A 20,236-nucleotide genomic window follows, 5' to 3' on the forward strand; every position below is an offset into this window, starting at 1 on the left:
TCCTCATAACTTCCTTGTTTGAAATTTATTCAAGGCTATTCTGGAAGGATAACTATGATAATATCTTATTAAATGAAATGAACACACTGAGTATTAAAATGTAAGATTTATTGTAGTTCAGCATACTTTAGCAAGAAAGGAAACTCATGAGCCTTTTCCTCTCTCTTCTGGAGATGTACAATAACAGGAAATCCAGGATGAGGGATGTAATGGGACTAGTACTAGCCTGGAGAATCAGGAAACCTGGCTCAACATCCAACACTCAATCTTAGGTAAGTCAACCTCCACTTTGGACCTCAATGTTATTGTAAAGTCGCTAAGTCATCCTCTTCTAAAAGATAAACAAGTTGGGCATGATTCATAAATCTAAATATTAATTTGAGAAACACTTATTGAACACTACTACATGCCAGATACTGAGCCAGGAAGTAGGGATATAATGGAGATTAAGACACAATTCTGGTCCCCAAAATACATCCAGTCTTGTTTCAGAGATAATCCAGATTATTTCTAACATTCCCTTTATTCTAAAATTCCATGATTATTTCTTGTTTCTATACTTCTACTTACTTGCAGAAATCCTCTTCTTTTATCTTATTCAAAGCTTTCATAACTGCCATTCTAGTGAATACTGACTATATAGGGTAAAATAAAAAGAAAAAAAAAACATATTATCACCTATATAAGAAAACATCAGAGTTGAAACAGAACATGGTTGGAGAAATTATAATCATTTTAAACCATACTTAAAAGGGAGAAATACTTAATAGCTTCAAGAAAATAAAGAAAATACAGCACAAGTGTCCATACTGTCAGTTCTGTGACTGGATGCTTCTCTTCAATTTAGGCTATGTCTATAATATCAGGTGGATCTAGCAGAATATGTCTTCTTCACTGCACTATCCCACTCCCCTCAAAATATGGTATTTTTCAAATACAAAAAAATGATGACATGGCAGGAAATGTGCTTCAAATATTTTTTCTGAGACCTCAGAAGAAATTTAGATGGACCCATCTCTCTTTTCTTCTCTACATCCCTTCAGGGTCACAGTACATAATTTAGGAGTTGGCTGCCAGGATAAGGGGTAAAACAGAGCCAACTAGCATGTCTTGACATCCAGCAATTCAGTATCACTACTAACCACAGACAAAGTAAACAAAATCCACTATATTGAATAGAAGGGCAACTACAAATGTCCCACTTTGGGTTTTTTAAAACAAGAAAAGCCAAACTTCATGGTAGACATACTAGAACTAATTAGTGCATACTCATGTGGTCACTATGATAAGTTACAATTATTTCTTCTGTTACGAAAAACTACACTTGAATGAAAATAGGAACAATGTAGATATCTAAATAGTTCAGCAACAAAAGAAATGATTTTCTAAACCATACTGTGTCATAGGATTAGAATTAAAAATTAAGTGCCTCTTTGTTAAGATACGAAATCTTAACCCTGGAAGAATCTCAAAAGGTCATTCAACTTATTCCCAGCCATAATGCAGGAAAACTACACTTAAGACTAAACACCTACTGGCCAAATGGCATGATGTCTGTGATGGTTTGACAAAAATTTCCTTACTCTATTATTTGATGCTGGCACTTACATACTTGCTCAAAGATGACAAAAAATAAAACTAGATCTTTATATAAACATGGCTCACAGGTCATTTGGGCAGAACTTCCCAGTTGGTATGGCAAAGCAGTGAGCTACAGCTGTACCCGGGTCCTTCTAGGTCCTGAGGGTTGAGGGGAAGGGCCTGGAACAACAAGAACCCCTAGGCCTACTGCTCACAACTTAGAGCAACTTCACCTGTTAACCTCAGGGTGTTGGCCAAACATGGAAATGTTCTAGATGTACCATGATGTGAGAAAAGGAGGGAAGCAGGGTTTTAGGCTTGATCTGCATTTCTGATTACTTCTGCACAAGGTTTGGCAAATGTTACAAACTCCCCAAGCCTCCAATCTCCCCCAGGTACTAAAAGATCCAGCAATTAGTCAAAGTAAGAGCAAAGACCAAAAGATGTATTTTTGGCAATAAACTTATATTCTTTTTAGCAACCACAACAGCAAAACATCAGTTATGTTTAACAACCACAATATCGGTCAGTAAAATGTCTGAGAATGTCTGAGCCTGTACAAAACCAGCTAAGTAACTGGGCTGTGAAAACCTGTCAGTAACATGCCAGACTTTCCATCTTGGCATGACAGAAACTAAAAATACAGGCTAACTATTTTTTCTCATTAACATGAAGCCCAGCTCACATCAGACAGTAAAGGAGAGTTTAAATAAAAAACCCTTTTTCAAATGTAGCCTGAAATAGGTTCTATTAATTCAGGACTGTCCTAAATAAAACAATTTATTTGGATTATATTTTCAAAATACCAATTTCTAGAAAACAAATATTAGACAGAAGTTTGGAATTGTGATGATACTGAAAACATACTTTCCCAGATGATGTAGTTTTGGGGAAACAATTCATGATGTTTGTGTGTTACGACTTCTGAGCCACACACAAAGGTGTTGAGAGTTTAAAAAAAAAAATGAATGTAGCAAATGGAAATAGTTTGAGATTGATTCTTAGTATAATAGATTGCCAATATTTCTAATGCATATCCTTTTTGTTGTTAATTTGAATATTCAGCTCAGAAAAAAACTCAATAAAGAATAAGAAGCAGGAATCCTTACCTGTTTGTTTTTGGCTGGCTTGAAACAATCTGGGCATATTGCACGTCTAAGCAAAATTCAAGTTAATATAAAAGATTAATGAGTTTATTTGAGGGTGGATAAAATTCAAATATTTTATACAACATAGAGCTGCTTAACTCAGGATATCAGAAGCGGACAAAATGAATCCCTATATGAGCCACATGGGTTTGTCTAGACTCATATCAGAGAGCACACTTTAAATCTTCAGAGACATGACAAGTTCTGATAGGTCCCTTAGAAAGAAGAACAAAACTATTTTCATGAAAATCAAAAGGTATTAACAATGTTGCACAATTGGCAATGTTAAGTTGTAACTTACAGGAAGTGGCAATCCTCAACTGTTTCTGGGTGAGCAAAGACCACACTCACTTCAAATAAGCTCTAAAAATTATAAAGACAGTTTAAAAATAAGCAAAAAGAAACTAACATCTAACAACTTATCAATGGAAACAGAATTAACTTTCAAAGATTGGCTCAGAAAAAGTGACAAGGAAAACTGGAAATACTACTGTTTTCAAATCAGCTTGGTCACAGGGCAGCTGTAAAGGAAATAGACTTTTTTTTTTTTAACTCCTAGAACTCATCACTAGTGATCCTACAAAAAACAAGTTTAAAACAAATTAAAGTTGTATGATTTTTTTGTAAAGTATATAAATTAGATACAAAGATGAATAAGAACTCAGGGAATTGGAAAGGGGTAACTGAAACAAACGAAGATATACTCCTGTCAGTACTATGACTAGAATTAGCAACTATTATTTACGCACATGCCTAACTCTGTATGAGGTTTTCTTAATATTAAGTTCTCCAAGTTTTTAATAGATGTGACTTTTAAAAGAAAGATCTTAATTTTTTGTTTCATTAAAAATATAATACATAATAATATTATAAAATAGTGGGTTTTCAATCTCACTCCACTGAGATAGAACTAGTAACAGTTTGACATGTTCCCTTCTAGCCATTTTTATGCATATAAACATATGTACTTCTTGGTATATTAAATAGACATTTAGAAAACTGCTTAATTCAGTTGATATTACATCATGAACATCTTTTCAACTCTAAGGACTGCTGGACATTTAAGTTGTAGTTAAGTTTTACCATTTTTAAAAAATGGTACAGTGTTGCTATATGGCAAACCAATACAACATTGTAGAGCAATTATCCTTCAATTAAAAATAAATTTTAAAAAACATTTTTTAAAATGCTAAAATAAATATCCTTGTACACACAAAGAAACACAATTTCATACTCTATATACATTGACCTCCATGGAGATTATACAAAATTTCACACTGAAAAAAAGATATAAATATCATATAATAATTCTTCCTTTTTATTGAATTTTATATTTATCGATTGCATTGGATCGTCAGCAGGCCTATTAGCAGCTCTTAATCACAATAGTGAAGGACTAATTTTTTTCTGTTTTACTCAAATCAACAAAATAAAATTAAAATTACAACATATTCCTTTTACTTAAGAAAACTTCATTCATGCTGAACCTATTAGAACATTACTGCATCTTTTGTTTTCTATTTTCTGTTCTCACTGATTCAACATGTAAAATTATCTGTGCTTCAAACTGAAATCTGAGGTAAAAATATTTTGCATCAATGACTTCTCTAATTTCCAAAGTACTTTCATCACCTCATTTCCTCTTCATACTATCTGTGAAGTGGTTTTATTCTCTATTCTTTCAGTATTCAGTTTAAAGGACAGAGTTTATTCTTACTAACAGAGGGAAACAGCTATATAATGTCAGAATGAGGAAAATTTTTTAATTGTTTAGCTTTGAAAGATGGTTTTGTGATTTTATTTGAATAGGGGTGTGTCTGATACCCAGGGAATTTCCTTCAAGCAAAATGATGAAGCAATGAGGCCATACTATTAAAATCTAATTTAAGATGAGCTGGGAATATGTCCTGTTTCCACGTCTGGAAATCTACTGAGCTCTTCCCTAAAATTCAATCCATTTCAAAGGCTGAAGCAAGGTCTACCCTGGAATAGAGGGGATGGGAAGTGTACTGGTTTCAAAGGCAGTCTGCTTAAAATTAAAGGGATTTGAGATACCACAAGGCAGGATAGGTTAAGCCCATGCTCCCTATAGTTGAACAGGTTCTGTCTACATATTCGAAAACAAGACTAGCCACAGACAACCAAAATTAAATAGTCTAGAGTTTACTCCACACTTGTTCATAGTTATTTATGTATAGCTTTATATCAGTAAATCTGTCTAATTAAACTATAAATATACTTAAAGGCACGAATTCATTTCTAACCTTTTAAGGTCAATTAGGGTACACTGCACCTGTTATACTCATAAGTGTCTTGATTACAAAGAAATTTAAAAAAAGAAAGACTTTAATCTCAATTTTAACCTCAATTTAAGAACTGTAAAAGCTTAAAAACCTTTTATTGGATTATTGAAAGAGAAGATTCTTTTGGGTAACCAAAACTCTGCCATATAATGAAGTAAAACTAGTAAAACCAGAGAATAAAATTAACAATGCTGATGACCCAATACCTTTCCATCAATGGGAACACCCAGTTCCTCTGAAAACAGGGGGTGAGTTATCCATTTGTAGGCTTCTTTTAGCTGAACTATATCATTTCTTCCCAGCGACAGACTCTGCTTTCTGAATAACATAAAAATTAATTCACTGATATGAAAAACATCATTTTTATGAAGGCAAGAATTTATGCGATTATTAAAATGTAGAGTGCCTACTATGTGAAGGCACTATTTTACACATTAGATAGAAAGCAGAGACCAAAGCAGACAGTTTCCTCAGTTCATGGACCTATATTCTAGTAGAATCAAGAAACTACTTTTTTCTTTTTTAAATGGCGTATAGGACAAATTTTGAAGTTTCAAAGACAAAGGCATACATATGAGTTTTTCTGAGATAGAATTGCCAGATTCCAGGATTATATATATCAGAAGATGGAAAGATGGAATAGAGAAGATTGTTTATTGCTCAGAAATTACAAACTGTCTATTACAATAATTTCACCCAGACCAAAAATGTTTACATCTACTTTCTTCCTGATAATGGGGAGTTACTTTTGGGAAATCAATGTAAAAGCTGTACTTCTCTTTACTGGTAAAGAAGATTAAATCCTAAAGCATCAGTGCTCTAAAATGTTCATTAATTTAACAACATATACATGTCTTAATAAACATTTTACATTCCCCCAAATCTACTCATAGACAATAAATAGGTTTGGGGAAGTCCCAATTATGATTTCTAGCTTTTAGTTTGTAACCTAAAATTGAGATAGAAAGGAACTGAAGTGAAAGAAAAGAAAAACATGATATGGTAATATTTAAACAGCTCTACTCTGAAATATCACTAATAAACAGGCCCATGTCATTCAAATAATTAAAATTTTAAATCAGTTACAGCTATTTATAGATCTGCTTTTTAACAAAAGAGATGTTTAGGCCAACTTGTGAATCATTTCTTCTAATATCCAATTTTCACTAAAAAAAAAAAAGACAATATAGTCAATACCCACTGTATTTAATTCTTCAACACCAAAAGACACTATGAACTATGAGTAGAAAATAAAAAATAATTTTGTTAATTGCTAAATTTAATTGATCTAAAAATATAATTATATACACACAATATAAAGACCACTGTTACTCTAAAAATGTAAATTAAGAAATAGCTGACCTACCCACTTTAATCCAGCTGAGATAACTGGTTAAACTGAATGCTTTCATATGCTTTGGGTTTGTGGTTTAACAATGAAGGACTCTGATAAGCCCTACATCTGACAAAAAATTAGATTACTTCTCTATACACTGTGTTTAAGCTTCATAAACTGTTCCTAGTTCTCTGAGTATCAGAAACATCTTAGGAATTTTCAAAGACTATCTTGACATTGCATCAAACAGTTTAACTAATGATATCTGCATTAAAACAGCATCACAGTTGAAAGTAAATAATTAAGGTATGAGCACACATTTTAAAGAATAAAAAGGTGAAAACAGAAAACACAAGAATGGAAAACCCTTTAAAACTGTTTAGACTCTAGAGAGTCTAAAGTACAAAGGATTGTTGCCAAAGCCAATCCTAAAAACAGATTAAAACATTACTCATTATGTGTTTAAGAAAATTGATATTTTAGGTCCTTCATGGTTTTTGAAATACATTTCAATTTAAAGCACCTTACTCCAGTTTAAAAACTTCAACTACAGGTATTTTTTTCCTTCCAGATTAATGAACTATAGGAAAGGGTTAACAGACATTTTGGAAACCTTAGCCTCACCTTTAAGGCAAAAATACAGTACTTAAAATGCCAGATTTTCAATCCTGCAAGCTGAATGTGGCTAATAGCTTTTCTAATATAATTTAGGGTGAATGTTTTCACAGAGGGCCTTAGGCTTATGATTGATGGTCCTTTAGAGGAATCAGTAGTCATTAAGGTAAATTCAGTACCAATTTAATACTTAGAAACTGCATTTCCCTCTCCTCTGTTAGATAACTAATGATGAGGATATCAATTACAATCACTTTTTCTACACATACAACAGGATAACCATTCTTAAGCAAAGATGAACCAAAATATCCAATACACTTTTTCCCTAAATTCCTTGAATCAATTCTTTAATGGCAATCCCTCCACAGCCTTTGACATTATTATTATAGAATGAACTAGGGATAGTAAGAGAAAAGAGTAGCATTCTGCATTTTTTTCCTGTTTTAGTATCCCTATATTGATCAGGATCTTTTGGAAGAGCTAACCTTGGTTTAAAATCATTCAATAAGAAATAACCACAATAAGCAAGGAGGATGGAAACTGGAAACATTTGAAAAATAGCATGCTCTGACTATGCTATTAATAAAAAATTTCTCAAACACAGGATCAAATTTTATTATGCCAGAATCACAAGCATTTGAGACTAATTTAACATAACCTAACAGAACCCCCAAACCTTTGATAAATATGTGGTTACTACCCTTTTAAAAATGCAGATGTGAAATACAACACACACAAAAATGCCAGATGAATTAATTTTCTATAAAATACCAAGTATGAGATTCTGATACAGAAATTTGTACTTCTCTCTGTGGTTTTCTTTCAGGAGTACACAGGACCCTCCAAGAGTCACATGGCCCTTTTCATACTGGTATAAAATTTTTAGTTTCAAAATCCAGAAAGCTCTGGGAAATTAAAGAGCTTTTTCCTTAACTCAGTTGGCAACCAAACTCTGACTTGAACATGTAAGGCTTTGTTGATCAAATTGGTGTGAATATTGGTATGCTTCACTGCAGAAATATTAATGCTTGATAATACAGTACTACCCCAGAGGAGAGAGGTATATCATATATGGTATTTATGCTGTATTAAATTGCCAAAGTCTAAAAAATTCTAAATTCCAAGACACATTTGCCACCAAGGGTTTCAGATAAAGGACTGTGAACCTATGTTTTCTGTGTCTTATCTATGTATAAACTTACTGTTGTTCTGCCTTAACTAGAACTTTACTATGTATCTTTTACAGCATAATTAGGTTTATAATTTTGCTTCTAAGACCAGCATAAAATGTGTTCCTTTAACATTAGCTGCCAAACTACATTATATAAATGCTAATGATTATAAAATATACATTTATGTTCATGATAAATCTACCAAAAAAATGAGACTACTAATATGCTGTGCAATAAACCAGTTAAACAAGGTTAATACCTAAATATATAAAATAAAAATTTTTCTTTGTGCCAATTTCTCTAGTAGCTAGTGAACTCACTCTTAAAAAAAGAGTAATAGTAAAAGTACTTTAAGAATCAAGTAGCTTAAATTTAAATGGTAGTAAAAATTCCCTATGTAAATTACTTACCCCATTTCCTGTTTTACCAGCAACCAAGCAGCATGCTGTAGGCAATTTAGTCACACCCAGAAAGAAGAGAAAAGGGAAAAATGTTCATTGAAATTTGGTTCCAATATCATTACTAAGGTGCTTAAGTAATTTGCTAATCAAACTCTCCCCTGTAGAAGAGGACTTACTGTTCAGAAATGTGGCAATGACCTCAATCTCATTTAAAATCAGAAATGAGGTAAGATGCCTCATTTGCAGTACTGGCTTGCTGTGGCCTAGGAATTCAACAGGGGTATCCCCCTCCTCCCCACAGATTTCTATTTCTCATTAATAAGTTACAAGTGTTTTTTAATATGGGTGGCTCACATTTTTCTCTTAAAATAACTTACTGTTTCATGGGGGAAAGCCCAAACTGAATGAGTATATTCTATGTCCCCAAAACATAGATTTGAAGGACTCAGTTTTTTGTTTTTGTTTTTTGAATAGGGCTAACATTTTTAACTCAAATTAATGATATCCACGTATAAGTGTTTAGGAGTATTATGTACTAATGTCTATAACTCACTTTGAAATATAATAAAAACTAAGATGTGTGGGTGGATAAATGTATAGGTGTATTAAAAAAAGCAAATATAGAAAAATAAGTGTAGAATCTAAGTGGGTATATGAGTGTTCACTGTACAGTTCTTTCAATTTTAATATAGGTTTGAAATTTTTCACAATAAAATGCTAGGGGAAATGTTCTGGGAAGGATTAAAAAAACTGAAAAAGTTGCCTAAACGAAAACAATAACATTTACAATCACAATTGTTATGAGGATTTAGTGAAATTCATGTAAAATGCTTTGTATACTAAGTGTGTGACACCAAGATTTCTCAGTTTGCTATTAGACTTCCATAATTTTCACCTTAAAGAAAGGTAATATATGGCCTGCCTCATATATACGGCATTTGGTGAACGTGACAGAAGCATAAATGTGTAAGTCAACAAAACACCACATGTAGTCTCTGCTTCTACATGCCGCAAAAATGGCCAGTCACACCCATTTTAAGACCTGGAGAGACAGCTTTTGTTGTTCGTATGTCCTTTTAAACTTCAAATGGCTGGTAGGGCACCAGAGACGTCTAAAGACTTAGGATCATTTAGAAACATTAGGTGCATCAATTTGATCAGATATTAGCTAAGCAGAATAAATTAATCACTAGTTAGATAAGAATTATAACTGTTCCCAGTGCCTAAATGTCTCATCAGTACCTTCCAATCTATTAGTTTGTTTACTTCGCTACCTCAAACTAATATCATTTATAGTGCTGCAAGACCCCTTCCCTCCTGCCTTCCACTTACTCAAGCCTTCTTTGAAAGTGTATGGTCATGGTGGAATACACAAATTAAGGAGCTGGAAGACCTGGCTTTAGGGTTTACCAGATGTCTGGCACTCAATTTCCTAGTGTGTAAAATAAGAGACTTAGACAAAGATGCCAACAAATTTGGAAAACTCAGCAGTGGCCACAGGACTGAAAAGGTAAGTTTTCACTGCAATTCCAAAGAAGGGCAATTCCAAAGAATGCTCAAATTACTGCACAATTGCACTCATTTCACATGCCAGCAAGGTCATGCTCAAAATCCTCCAAGCGAGGCTTTAACAATACATGAACTGAGAACTTACAGATGTACAAACTGGATTTAGAAGAGGTAGAGGAACCAGAGATCAAATCACCAACATCTGCTGGATCATAGACAGAGCAAGAGAATTCCAGAAAAACATCTACTTCTGCCTCATTGACTACACTAAAGCCTTTGACTGTGTGGATCACAACAAACTATGGAAAATTCTTCAAGAGGTGGAAATACCAGACCACCTTACCTGCCTCCCACGAAACCTGTATGCAGGTCAAGAAGCAACAATTAGAACCGAACATGGAACAACAGACTGGTTCAAAGTTGGGAAAGGAGGGCATTAAGGCTGTATATGGTCACCCTGTTTATTTAACTTCTATGCAGGGCTGGATGAATCACAAGCTGGAATCAAGGAATCAAGATTGCCAGGAGAAATATTAACAACCTCAGATATGCAGATGACACCATCCTTATGGCAAAAAGCAAAGAGGAACTAAAGAGCTTTTTGATGAAGGTGAAAGAGGAGAGTGAAAAAGCTGGGTTAGAACTCAACATTCAAAAGACTAATCCAGTCCCATCACTTCATGGCATATAGATGGGGAAACAATGGCAACAGTGAGAGACTTTATTTTCTCGGGCTGCAAAATCACTGCAGACAGTGTCTGTAGCCATGAAATTAAAAGACACTTGCTCCTTGGAAGAAAAGCTATGACAAACCTAGACAGCATATTAAAAAGCAGAGACATTACTTTGCTGACAAATGTTCATCTAGACAAAGCTATGGTTTTTCCAGTAGTCATGTACGGATGTGACAGCTGGACCATAAAGAAGACTGAGCACCAAAGATGAGTTTGAACCTGTGGTGTTGGAGAAGACTCTTGAGAGCCCCTTGAACTGCAAGCAGATAATACCAGTCAATCCTAAGGAAATAAATCCTGAATATTCATTGGAAGGACTGAAGCTAAAGCTCCAATACTTTGGCCACCCGATGTGAAGAACCGACTCATTGGAAAAGAACCTGATGCTGGAGAGATAGAAGGTGGGAGAAGGGGATGTCAGAGGATGAAATGGTTGGATGGCAGACTCAACAGACACGAGTTTGAGCAAGCTCCGGGACATGGTGAAGGATAGGGAAGCCTGGCGTGCTGCAGTCCATGGGGTTGCAAAGAGTTGGACATGACTAAGCAATTGAACAACAATAAGACTAAAGATGACTGTAATTTAAACTTTTCTGGATGGCTAAAGGTCACCATTAATGGACATTAGTGGATATACTGCTCTGTGACAGGGGCTATTAAGACTTCTAGGACTCTAAGATCATAGAAAAAATAAATAATGGTCTCCTAAAGTTGAAACCTTGGAGTCAATGTTACCCCACCTTTCTTCAGTCTCCATACTTTAAGAGATCAATAAATACTTGTTTCCTCATCTATAAAGGGATATTAATATTCCCCTTGCAGAGATATGATAAGGATTTAATGAAATTATATATGCAACGAACCAAGTAAGATTTCTGGCATGTACTTAATAAATGGTACCTATTATTGTCATTTTTAAATTAAAACCTTATCTGTAATTCACAAATAATAAAATTATTATCCCTTTAAAGATTTACGAGATTTGATCCCTTTCCTTCACATCTCAGACTACTCTGCTGTAGGCAGTCCTGGAATCTCCCTCATCAATGAAACCCTCCTGGGTACCTGCACTATAGAGAACTATCTGTCCTTTTTGTCAGAGGACTCAGACTCTTCTGTCCTTTTTTAGTGACCTTTTCATTTCCTCTTTTGACATCTGTTCTCTATGGTCCCTTCCAGGGTAGATCTGTAATCTACCCTGCCATCCTCTGATTATAAAGTAGTGTAGGGTGGAGGTTGCCAAGGGAAACCAGATTACCATGTGTAACATGTTAAATTAAATCAAATGTCTTTCGTACCTGAGATTTGTTAAAGGGTTTTCCCTTTCTAATCCCCTGCAGGCTCCCTGCTCAAGCATGCCAGCAGGGTTGGACTGAACTAATCACACAGCAGGGGCTGGAAGGCTGAATCCCAAAGTAGTCAGTGTTGCTCAATTATTCAATTTTACCACGTGCTAATAATGCCATGGACTTACTTCTGCTGAGGTAAAAGAAGTACATTTCTCTCCTTCAGGTCACCAAGATACTTCTAATAAATGTTCCATTCCTTAGTCAGTGGAAACAATTCTTTCTCTGGAGTAAGAAATTGAATTCTTCCTCCCCAATAGAACCACTTAAAGTTATCAAGTTTAATCAAATTTGATATCAAAGGTAGCATGTCACCTCCTGAAAACTCAGGACCCACAGAATTTAATCCTGGACTCAGCTTTGCTAAATGGGGTAGTTGAATAACGTGCTTACTAAAGTGCTTGTGTACTTTGGCAACACAGAGACACACAGACAGACACACACATACACAAGCATATACCCATATACATATCACGGAAACTCTATGCCTGGGAATGGCTTTTAATCTTAGAGTTCTGAGCTGGGGGCTCATTTACCAGCAAACAATGAAAGTGGGTTATAGTAAGGCCAGGAATTGAGGCTGTTCAAGCAGAGGAGGCAGGAAGGAAGGAAGGAAAGATGGGGGGAAGCATTAAAAATGGCACTTGTCACATACAGATTAATGGAGAGCCCAGAATAAAAACCCACACACCTACAGTCAATTCATCTTCAACAAAGGAGGCAAGAATATAAACTGGGAAAAAGCCTCTTCAACAAGTGTTGCTGGGAAAGTTGGACTGCTGCATGTAAATCAATGAAGTTAGAACACATCCTCACATCATGCATAAAAATAAACTCAAAATGGCTTAAAGACTTCAACATAAGACATCACAATATAAAATTCCAAGAAGAAAGAATAGGCAAAACGTGCTCTGACATAAATTATTCAATGTTTTCTTAGGTCAGTCTCCCAAAGCAATAGAAATAAAAACAAAAATAAACAAATGGAACCCAATCAAACCTATAAGCTTTCACACAGAAAAGGAAACCATAAACAAAATGAAAAGACCGGTAGAAAATATTTGCAAATAATGCAACCAATGAGAGCTTAATCTCCAAAATATACAAACACCTCATACAACTCAACAACAACAAAAAACCCAAACAACTCAATTAAAAAATGGGCAATAGGCCTTAACAGACATTTCTCCAAAGAAAACATACAGATGGCCAGTAGGCACATGAAAAGATGTTCAACACCACTAATTATAAGAGAAATGCAAGTCAAAACTACGATGAGTTACCACCTCACACTGGTTAGAGTGACCATCATTAAAAAGGAAACTCATTTTTTGAGACAAACTCAAACTTGTTTGTCTACAAGTAACAAACACTGGGAGAGGATGTGGAGAAAAAGGAACTCTCCTACACTGTTGATGGAAATGTAAATTAAGTATAGTCACTATGGAGAATAGAATAGAGGTTCCTCAGAAAACTAAAAATAGAATTCCCATGTGATCCAGCAATCCCACTTTGGGGCATATATCTGGACAAAACTATCATTCAAAAGGGTACATGCATCCCTATGTTCATAGCATCACTATTCACAACAGCCAACTCTTTGGGGTTGGCAAAGTGTTGGACATGACTGAGCAACTTTCTTTACCAAATGAGCTATCAGGGAAGCCCCAAAATGGTAATGTAACAATAATAATGATTAATAAGATTAATAAAAATAGAAACACAGAGTGGTAGAGGCTGTGACAGGGAAATATTTTGAGGGGACATTTAAGGCATCCTCAGTTCAGTCTTGTTATTAAAACTATCAAGAAGTAACATCTAATCTGAATTCTGAAGAATCAGTTATTGAGAATTACCTGGGTGAAGAGTGGAGAAAATACAATCCAAACAGGGAAAAACTGTTGTGCAAAGGCCACAGAGCATCAGGAAGCTCCTGGGAACTATAGGTTATTGGTCCCTAAAGAGCTGAGGATGTGTGGCTGCAAAGTACAAAGGAGGAAACAGGATTAAAATGATAGAACTAGTGAACCCATGGTAAGGGGTTTAGATTTTACACTTAAGGCAAAATGGAGCCACAGAAGGATTTTAAGCAAGGGAGTAGCATGATCATATTTGTCTTCAGGAATTCTCACTCAGGTTGCAGTGTGAGTTAGAGGAAGAAGATGGTAACTAAGGGAAATGAAGACATTTGGTAAACTAAAGCAGAATTCAAGTGAGAAATCATATATATGGCAGTGGTAGTAGGCGTGGAGAGGAGGAGGCAGCTTTAAGAGAAAATGAAGACACAGACCGGCAGGACTTGGTGATCAACACCGATGTTGGGGTTTCTAAATTACCACCAATGCCCTTAAAACTCTAAGGTCTTTTGAATCCTACACATCTCTTGGGCTCATTTATGAGAGCAAGGATAATGCAAATATAGACTTGTACCTACAGGGAAATGACAATAGCAGTGTGGGCAGCTAGAGGCATGACCCTCTGCTCTTCTCCACCCAGCACACACACACATACCTCTCTCTCTCCCCCACTTACCTACTTCCAAGTCTCCTCACCACCATCACCTCCCTGCCACTCTTTTGTTCCCCAGAATCTCTGATGTCAGACTTGTGATGTAATGACTAACACAGAGTCTGACTGTCTCTTTTGATAAATAAAAGATCTGTCTTTAGCCATGTTTGAAAACCCACCCCAATCCTCTACATTATCTTTCTCTACAGGGTTGAGAAAAAAGAAAATGAAGCCAGACATATGACCTTCTCAATCCAAATTTTCCTACTACTGTTGGCAATTAAAAAAAAAAAAAAGTTAGATAACATTAAAAACGTTGAACATTCTATTTGTGACAAAGCAAGAGGAAAAAAGCAAGGACAAATCAGCAAAGACAGAATGAATCTGAAGAGTCAAATTAGATACAGCTCCGTGCTCTGTGCTGTGCTTAGTCTCTCAGTCGTATCTGACTCTTTGCAACCCCATGGATTGTAGCCCTCCAGGCTCCTCTTCCATGGGGATTCTCCAGGCAAGAATGCTAGAGAGGGTTGCCATGCCCTCCTCCAGGGGATCTTCCCAACCCAGGGACTGAATCCAGGTCTCCTGCATTGCAGGCAGATTCTTTACCATCTGAGCCACCGGGGTACAGCTCTACTGATACAGTTTCCAAGAGCATTACTACTTCTGTTTTGTGAGTTTTAAGGAGAATCTGAGGGGAACTGGGGAAGAAAAAGGAGAATTTCCATTGCATTTTCCAATACTCTAGATAATTTTTGCCTACCTCTGAAGGATTTGATCGGAAATAATTACAAGAAAAAATTCTATAGGGGTGGGAAGGTGGAATAGAAGTAGAGGAGGAGAGAAGGAACCGGAAAACAGAGCAGCTGCAATGAATGAAGGCTCTGGGACAGATATAAATAAAAACAGGGTTCAGTCTTGTCCTTTGGTGTCATATGCTAATGACGAGATAACCTGGCAACTGAATTTCAGGTAATTCTAGAGTTAAAGACATCAGTCAAATGGAGATAACAACAAATATCTGTTAGTAATTGGCTGAGGCTGAGGGTGTAAAGGTGTTTCCTCTTAGAATTTGATTTTAGAGAATTAGCATCCACTGCCACCCAGTTAGCATATGACACTGAAGGACACGGCTGAACCTTATTTGTCTTTATTTTTATCTGTTCCCCAAGCCTTCATTCATTGCAGCTGCTCTGTCTTTTCAGTTCCTTCTCTCCACCTCTACTTACGCTGGTTAATGTGAAGTGAACCTGCGGATTCAAGAGGCTTCATCAACTAGCTCAATTTCAATAGCCATAAATAACAATTTTACTTCAAAACAACTACCAAGAAAAACAGCTTTTTAAAAGTAAGTTTTAAGTTTTGGAATATTAAGGAGATAAACTAACTTGCTGATAACCTATTAATTGTTGAAAAAGGTCTTCAATAAATAACTCAAGAACTCTATAAAGAGAATTATTTTAAAATTATTCCAGGGTCTTCCCTGGTGGTCTAGTGGTTGGGACTCTGGGCTTTCACTTCGAAGGGCCTAGGTTCAATCCCTGGTCAGAGAACTAAGATCCTACAAGTCAAGCAGTACATCTAGAAAAAAATTTTTTTTTAATTAGGAAAATTATAAGACTGGAATCATTCCATATGTTGAACTTGATTTGCACTAAATGTATTAATATTCTTAGGGATAAAGATTTCTTTATTGCATTTTTAAAATTAACTTTTAGATATTACTTTTTAAATGAAAAGAATATTATCAAAATAATCAGACTTCTGGCTTCAACATAGTGGAAAAAGGCCCTTTCTGCTCACTTCTCTGGAAAATCACTGTAAAATAAGAGAATGAGAAACAGAAAAAGACACTCCATCTACAATGAGACAAGAAGATTCATCACCACAACTCTCAATGTACAAAAGAAAAGGAATGCAGGAGTGGAAGGCAGCAGAGCCCAGGAAGCTGATCCCTCAGACTTGGCAAAGAGAGATACTAGCTCCTCCAAGCCAAGCAAAGCTGAGGACTGGAAACCTAAGACAATAGAGGGTGAAACATGGGCTAAAAAGAAGGGGAATCATTGAAGGCCTATATAAAGAACAAATGGACCCCCATGTCCCTCCCTGACACCAAGCAATAGGAGACTTATACTCTGGGAAACCAAACTAGAGGTGTCTACACTAAGGAGCCCCTGGCAAGAGAACAGCTGGAGGGAAGCCCTGCAAGGAAAACAGGAGGGGTCCATAAGAGCTTACAGTCTGAACAGAGACAACGGAAGACCCCTTTCCTACCCTGCTCTGGCACTCAGGCTGCTGAGCTTATACCTTTCTTGACAGGAGACTAGAGGATTCTTCTCTGGACAAACTGGATGGTTTTTGAGGGAAATTTTTCAGATAATGTGATATGGTCCTTTCATATAAAAAGTCAATTTACTACCTGTTCTCTTCTAATAAAACTCAGTCAACAGGCACCACCATCCCACACATAACTTTCAATTACCTTTTAATGTTCTGTACTTAAATGAATGCACAGAGACCATAAGTCATTTGAAGAAAATCTCTAACATGAAAGGAAGAAACCAAAACACAAACACAAGTGGAAAGAATAGTGCACAAATTTCCATGTGTCCTTCAAGCCAGCCTCAAGTTATCAACATTTTGCTGAACATATTTTAGCTATCTCTATTACCTTTTTCATTTAAGAGGGAGGTGGGCTGGAGTTACCATAAGAAAATCTCAAATAATTTCACCTGTGAACAATTCCCAATGGAAACATTTTTAAAAGCAATATTCTTTGTTATTTAAACTTACATTGAAACATTTCTGATGTCAATTTAAACATATTTCATGGGAAATAGATGGGGAAACAGTGGAAACTGTCAGACTTTATTTTGGGGGGCTCCAAAATCACTGCAGATGGTGATTGCAGCCATGAAATTAAAAGACGCTTACTCCTTGGAAGGAAAGTTATGACCAACCTAGCTGCTAAGCTGCTAAGTCACTTCAGTCGTGTCTGACTCTGTGTGACTCCACAGACGGCAGCCCACCAGGCTCCCCCGTCCCTGGGATTCTCCAGGCAAGAACACTGGAGTGGGTTGCCATTTCCTTCTCCAATCCATGAAAGTGAAAAGTGAAAGGGAAGTTGCTCAGGCATGTCCAACTCTTCCCGACCCCATGGACTGCAGCCCACGAGGCTCCTCCATCCATGCGATTTTCCAGGCAAGAGTACTGGAGTGGGTTGCCATCGCCTTCTCCTGACCAACCTAGATAGCATATTAAAAAGCAGAGACATTGCTTTGCCAACAAAGGTCCGTCTAGTCAAAGCTATGGTTTTTCCTGTGGTCATGTATGGATGTGAGAGTTGGACTGTGAAGAAAGCTGAGCGCCAAAGAATTGATGCTTTTGAACTGTGGTGTTGGAGAAGACTCTTGAGAGACCCTTGGACTGCAAGGAGGTCCAACCAGTCCATCCTAAAGGAGATCAGTCCTGGGTGTTCATTGGAAGGACTGATGCTAAAGCTGAAACTCCAATACTTTGGCCACCTCATGCAAAGAGTTGACTCATTGGAAAAGACCCTGATGCTGGGAGGGGTTCGGGGCAGGAGGAGAAGGAGACGACAGAGGATGAGATGGCTGGATGGCATCACCGACTCGATGGACATAAGTTTGAGTGAACTCCGGGAGTTGGTGATGGACAGGGAGGCCTGGCGTGCTGCGATTCATGGGGTCACAAAGAGTTGGACATGACTGAGTGAATGAACTGAACTGAACTGAAGGGAGCACATGGTTTCTCAAACTTCTTTTGGGGCTGGAGAAGGGTACATAAGTAAAAAAGTTTGAAAAGCATTTACTGAACCTTAGCATAGACAAAAATCATTAGAAATGAAAAAGGGACACATAGAATCACATACACGGAGAAAGGTTTTATTTTTTTTTTTCATCTTCTGTTTTTCCTCTTAGATAACATGTAAACGTACAGAATATACTGGCTTTATTTTATTTTATTTTTTTCATTTTAACAGTTTTTAATGAAAGCTGTAGACAAGATGACTTTATTCTTGCATCTTCTCAATTGTTTCTTCCTTATATTTGCCCTTTTCCTTTCCTACTTGGCGAGATTTGGCTTTACGTTCGAGGATCTTTTTGCGGTCTTTGTCCAGTTTTAGTCTGGTGATAACCACCTTGCTGGGGTGAATGCCCACATGGACAGTTGTGCCATTAGCCTTCTCCTGCTGCACTCATTCAATGTAGATGACATATTTCTTCCTGTAAACCTGGACTACTTTGCCAATTTGCTGCCTTTTGTAGTGCCCTCGTACAACCTGAATTTCATCATCCTTTCAGATGGGCATGGATCGAACATTGTACTTCTGTCTTAGCTCTTTAAAAAGAGGAGAAGACATAATTTTCCTGCGAATGTGGGAAGGCGCATTGAAATGCCTTTTTCGATTCTTGCTTTGCTCAGAAGTCACAAAGGGACTGAACTTCATTTTGGCTGCTAGCGCTTCAGCGATGGCCACAGAAGGGAAGAGCAATATACTGGTTTTAAAAAATATTTATTTATTTGGCTGCTTTGGGTCTTAGTTGCCCTGTGGCATGTCGGAGCTTAGTTCCAGAACCAGGAATCAAACTTGTGTCCCCTGAATTGGAAGGTAGATTCTTAACCACTGGACCACCAGGGAAGTCCCTGGAATACACTGTTATTTATTGTGGAACATAATTTTCTCTCTCACTTTCTCTGTGTATATTATCTCAACCTCAAAGGTTTTTTGCTTTTTCAGCAAAGAAAAGAAGTATGAGGACCCCTGGGGAGTGGAGGAGAAAGAAAGACCTCCTTCCTCCCTTTCCCCATTTCTTCCTCTTACTCTGATCACTGAATAGACATGAATTCCCGTGGCTTCTGCTGGGAACCTGGGTAAGACATGCTGGATACAGTCCAGAGTGGCCATAGTCAATGACAAATGTCTTGTGTCCAAGTGTGGTAGGCATATATTAGTAGACAAAATAGATACAAATTCCTGACCTTGTAAAATTTATAGTCAAGAAACAGATAACAAGCAAAATAAATAAATGAATCACATGCTATTTCATGTGATAAATGCAATGAGAAATGATCCATTTATTGGTTCAGTTCAGTTCAGCCACTCAGTCAGGTCCGATTTTTTGCAACCCATGGACTGTGTCACGCCAGGTCTCCTTGTCCATCACCAACTCTCAGAGCTTGCTCAAACTTATGTCTATCGAGTTGGTGATGCCATCCAATCCTCTCATCCTCTGTCATCCCCTTTTCCTCCTGCCTTCAATCTTTCCCAGCATCTGGGTCTTTTCCAATTAGTCAGTTCTTTGCATCAGCTGGCCAAAGTATTGGAGCTTCAGCATCAGTCCTTCTAATGAATATTCAGGACTGATTTCCTTTAGGATTGACTGGTTTCCTTTAGGATTGACTGGTTTGATCTCCTTGTAGTCCAAGGGACTCTCAAGAGTCTTCTCCAACACCACAGTTCAAAAGCATCAATTCTTTGGTGCTCAGCTTTCTTTATGGTCCAACTCTCACATCCACACATGACTACTGGAGAAACCATAGCTTTGACTAGATGGACTTTTG

At 36.8% G+C, this 20,236-nt stretch overlaps 1 protein-coding gene and 1 pseudogene across 7 annotated transcripts in view; both read right to left on the bottom strand.

The window, feature by feature from the left end:
- PUS10 (pseudouridine synthase 10) overlaps positions 1–20,236 on the bottom strand; it is an 85,654-nt gene that overhangs the window by 19,967 nt on the left and 45,451 nt on the right. For all 7 annotated transcript variants that reach the window (XM_059891491.1, NM_001206837.1, XM_024999154.2 and 4 more), the window contains 5 exon segments: positions 8,566–8,600; positions 5,239–5,350; positions 3,031–3,092; positions 2,691–2,736; positions 571–635 (listed from right to left, as the gene is read on the bottom strand). In XM_059891491.1, coding sequence (XP_059747474.1) covers positions 571–635; positions 2,691–2,736; positions 3,031–3,092; positions 5,239–5,350; positions 8,566–8,600 — 320 coding nt within the window.
- LOC782479 (large ribosomal subunit protein uL24-like) lies at positions 18,622–19,164 on the bottom strand (annotated as a pseudogene).

The sequence above is a fragment of the Bos taurus genome, chromosome 11, assembly GCF_002263795.3.
Source record: "Bos taurus isolate L1 Dominette 01449 registration number 42190680 breed Hereford chromosome 11, ARS-UCD2.0, whole genome shotgun sequence".
In the NCBI taxonomy this organism is placed as follows: Eukaryota; Metazoa; Chordata; class Mammalia; order Artiodactyla; family Bovidae; genus Bos; species Bos taurus.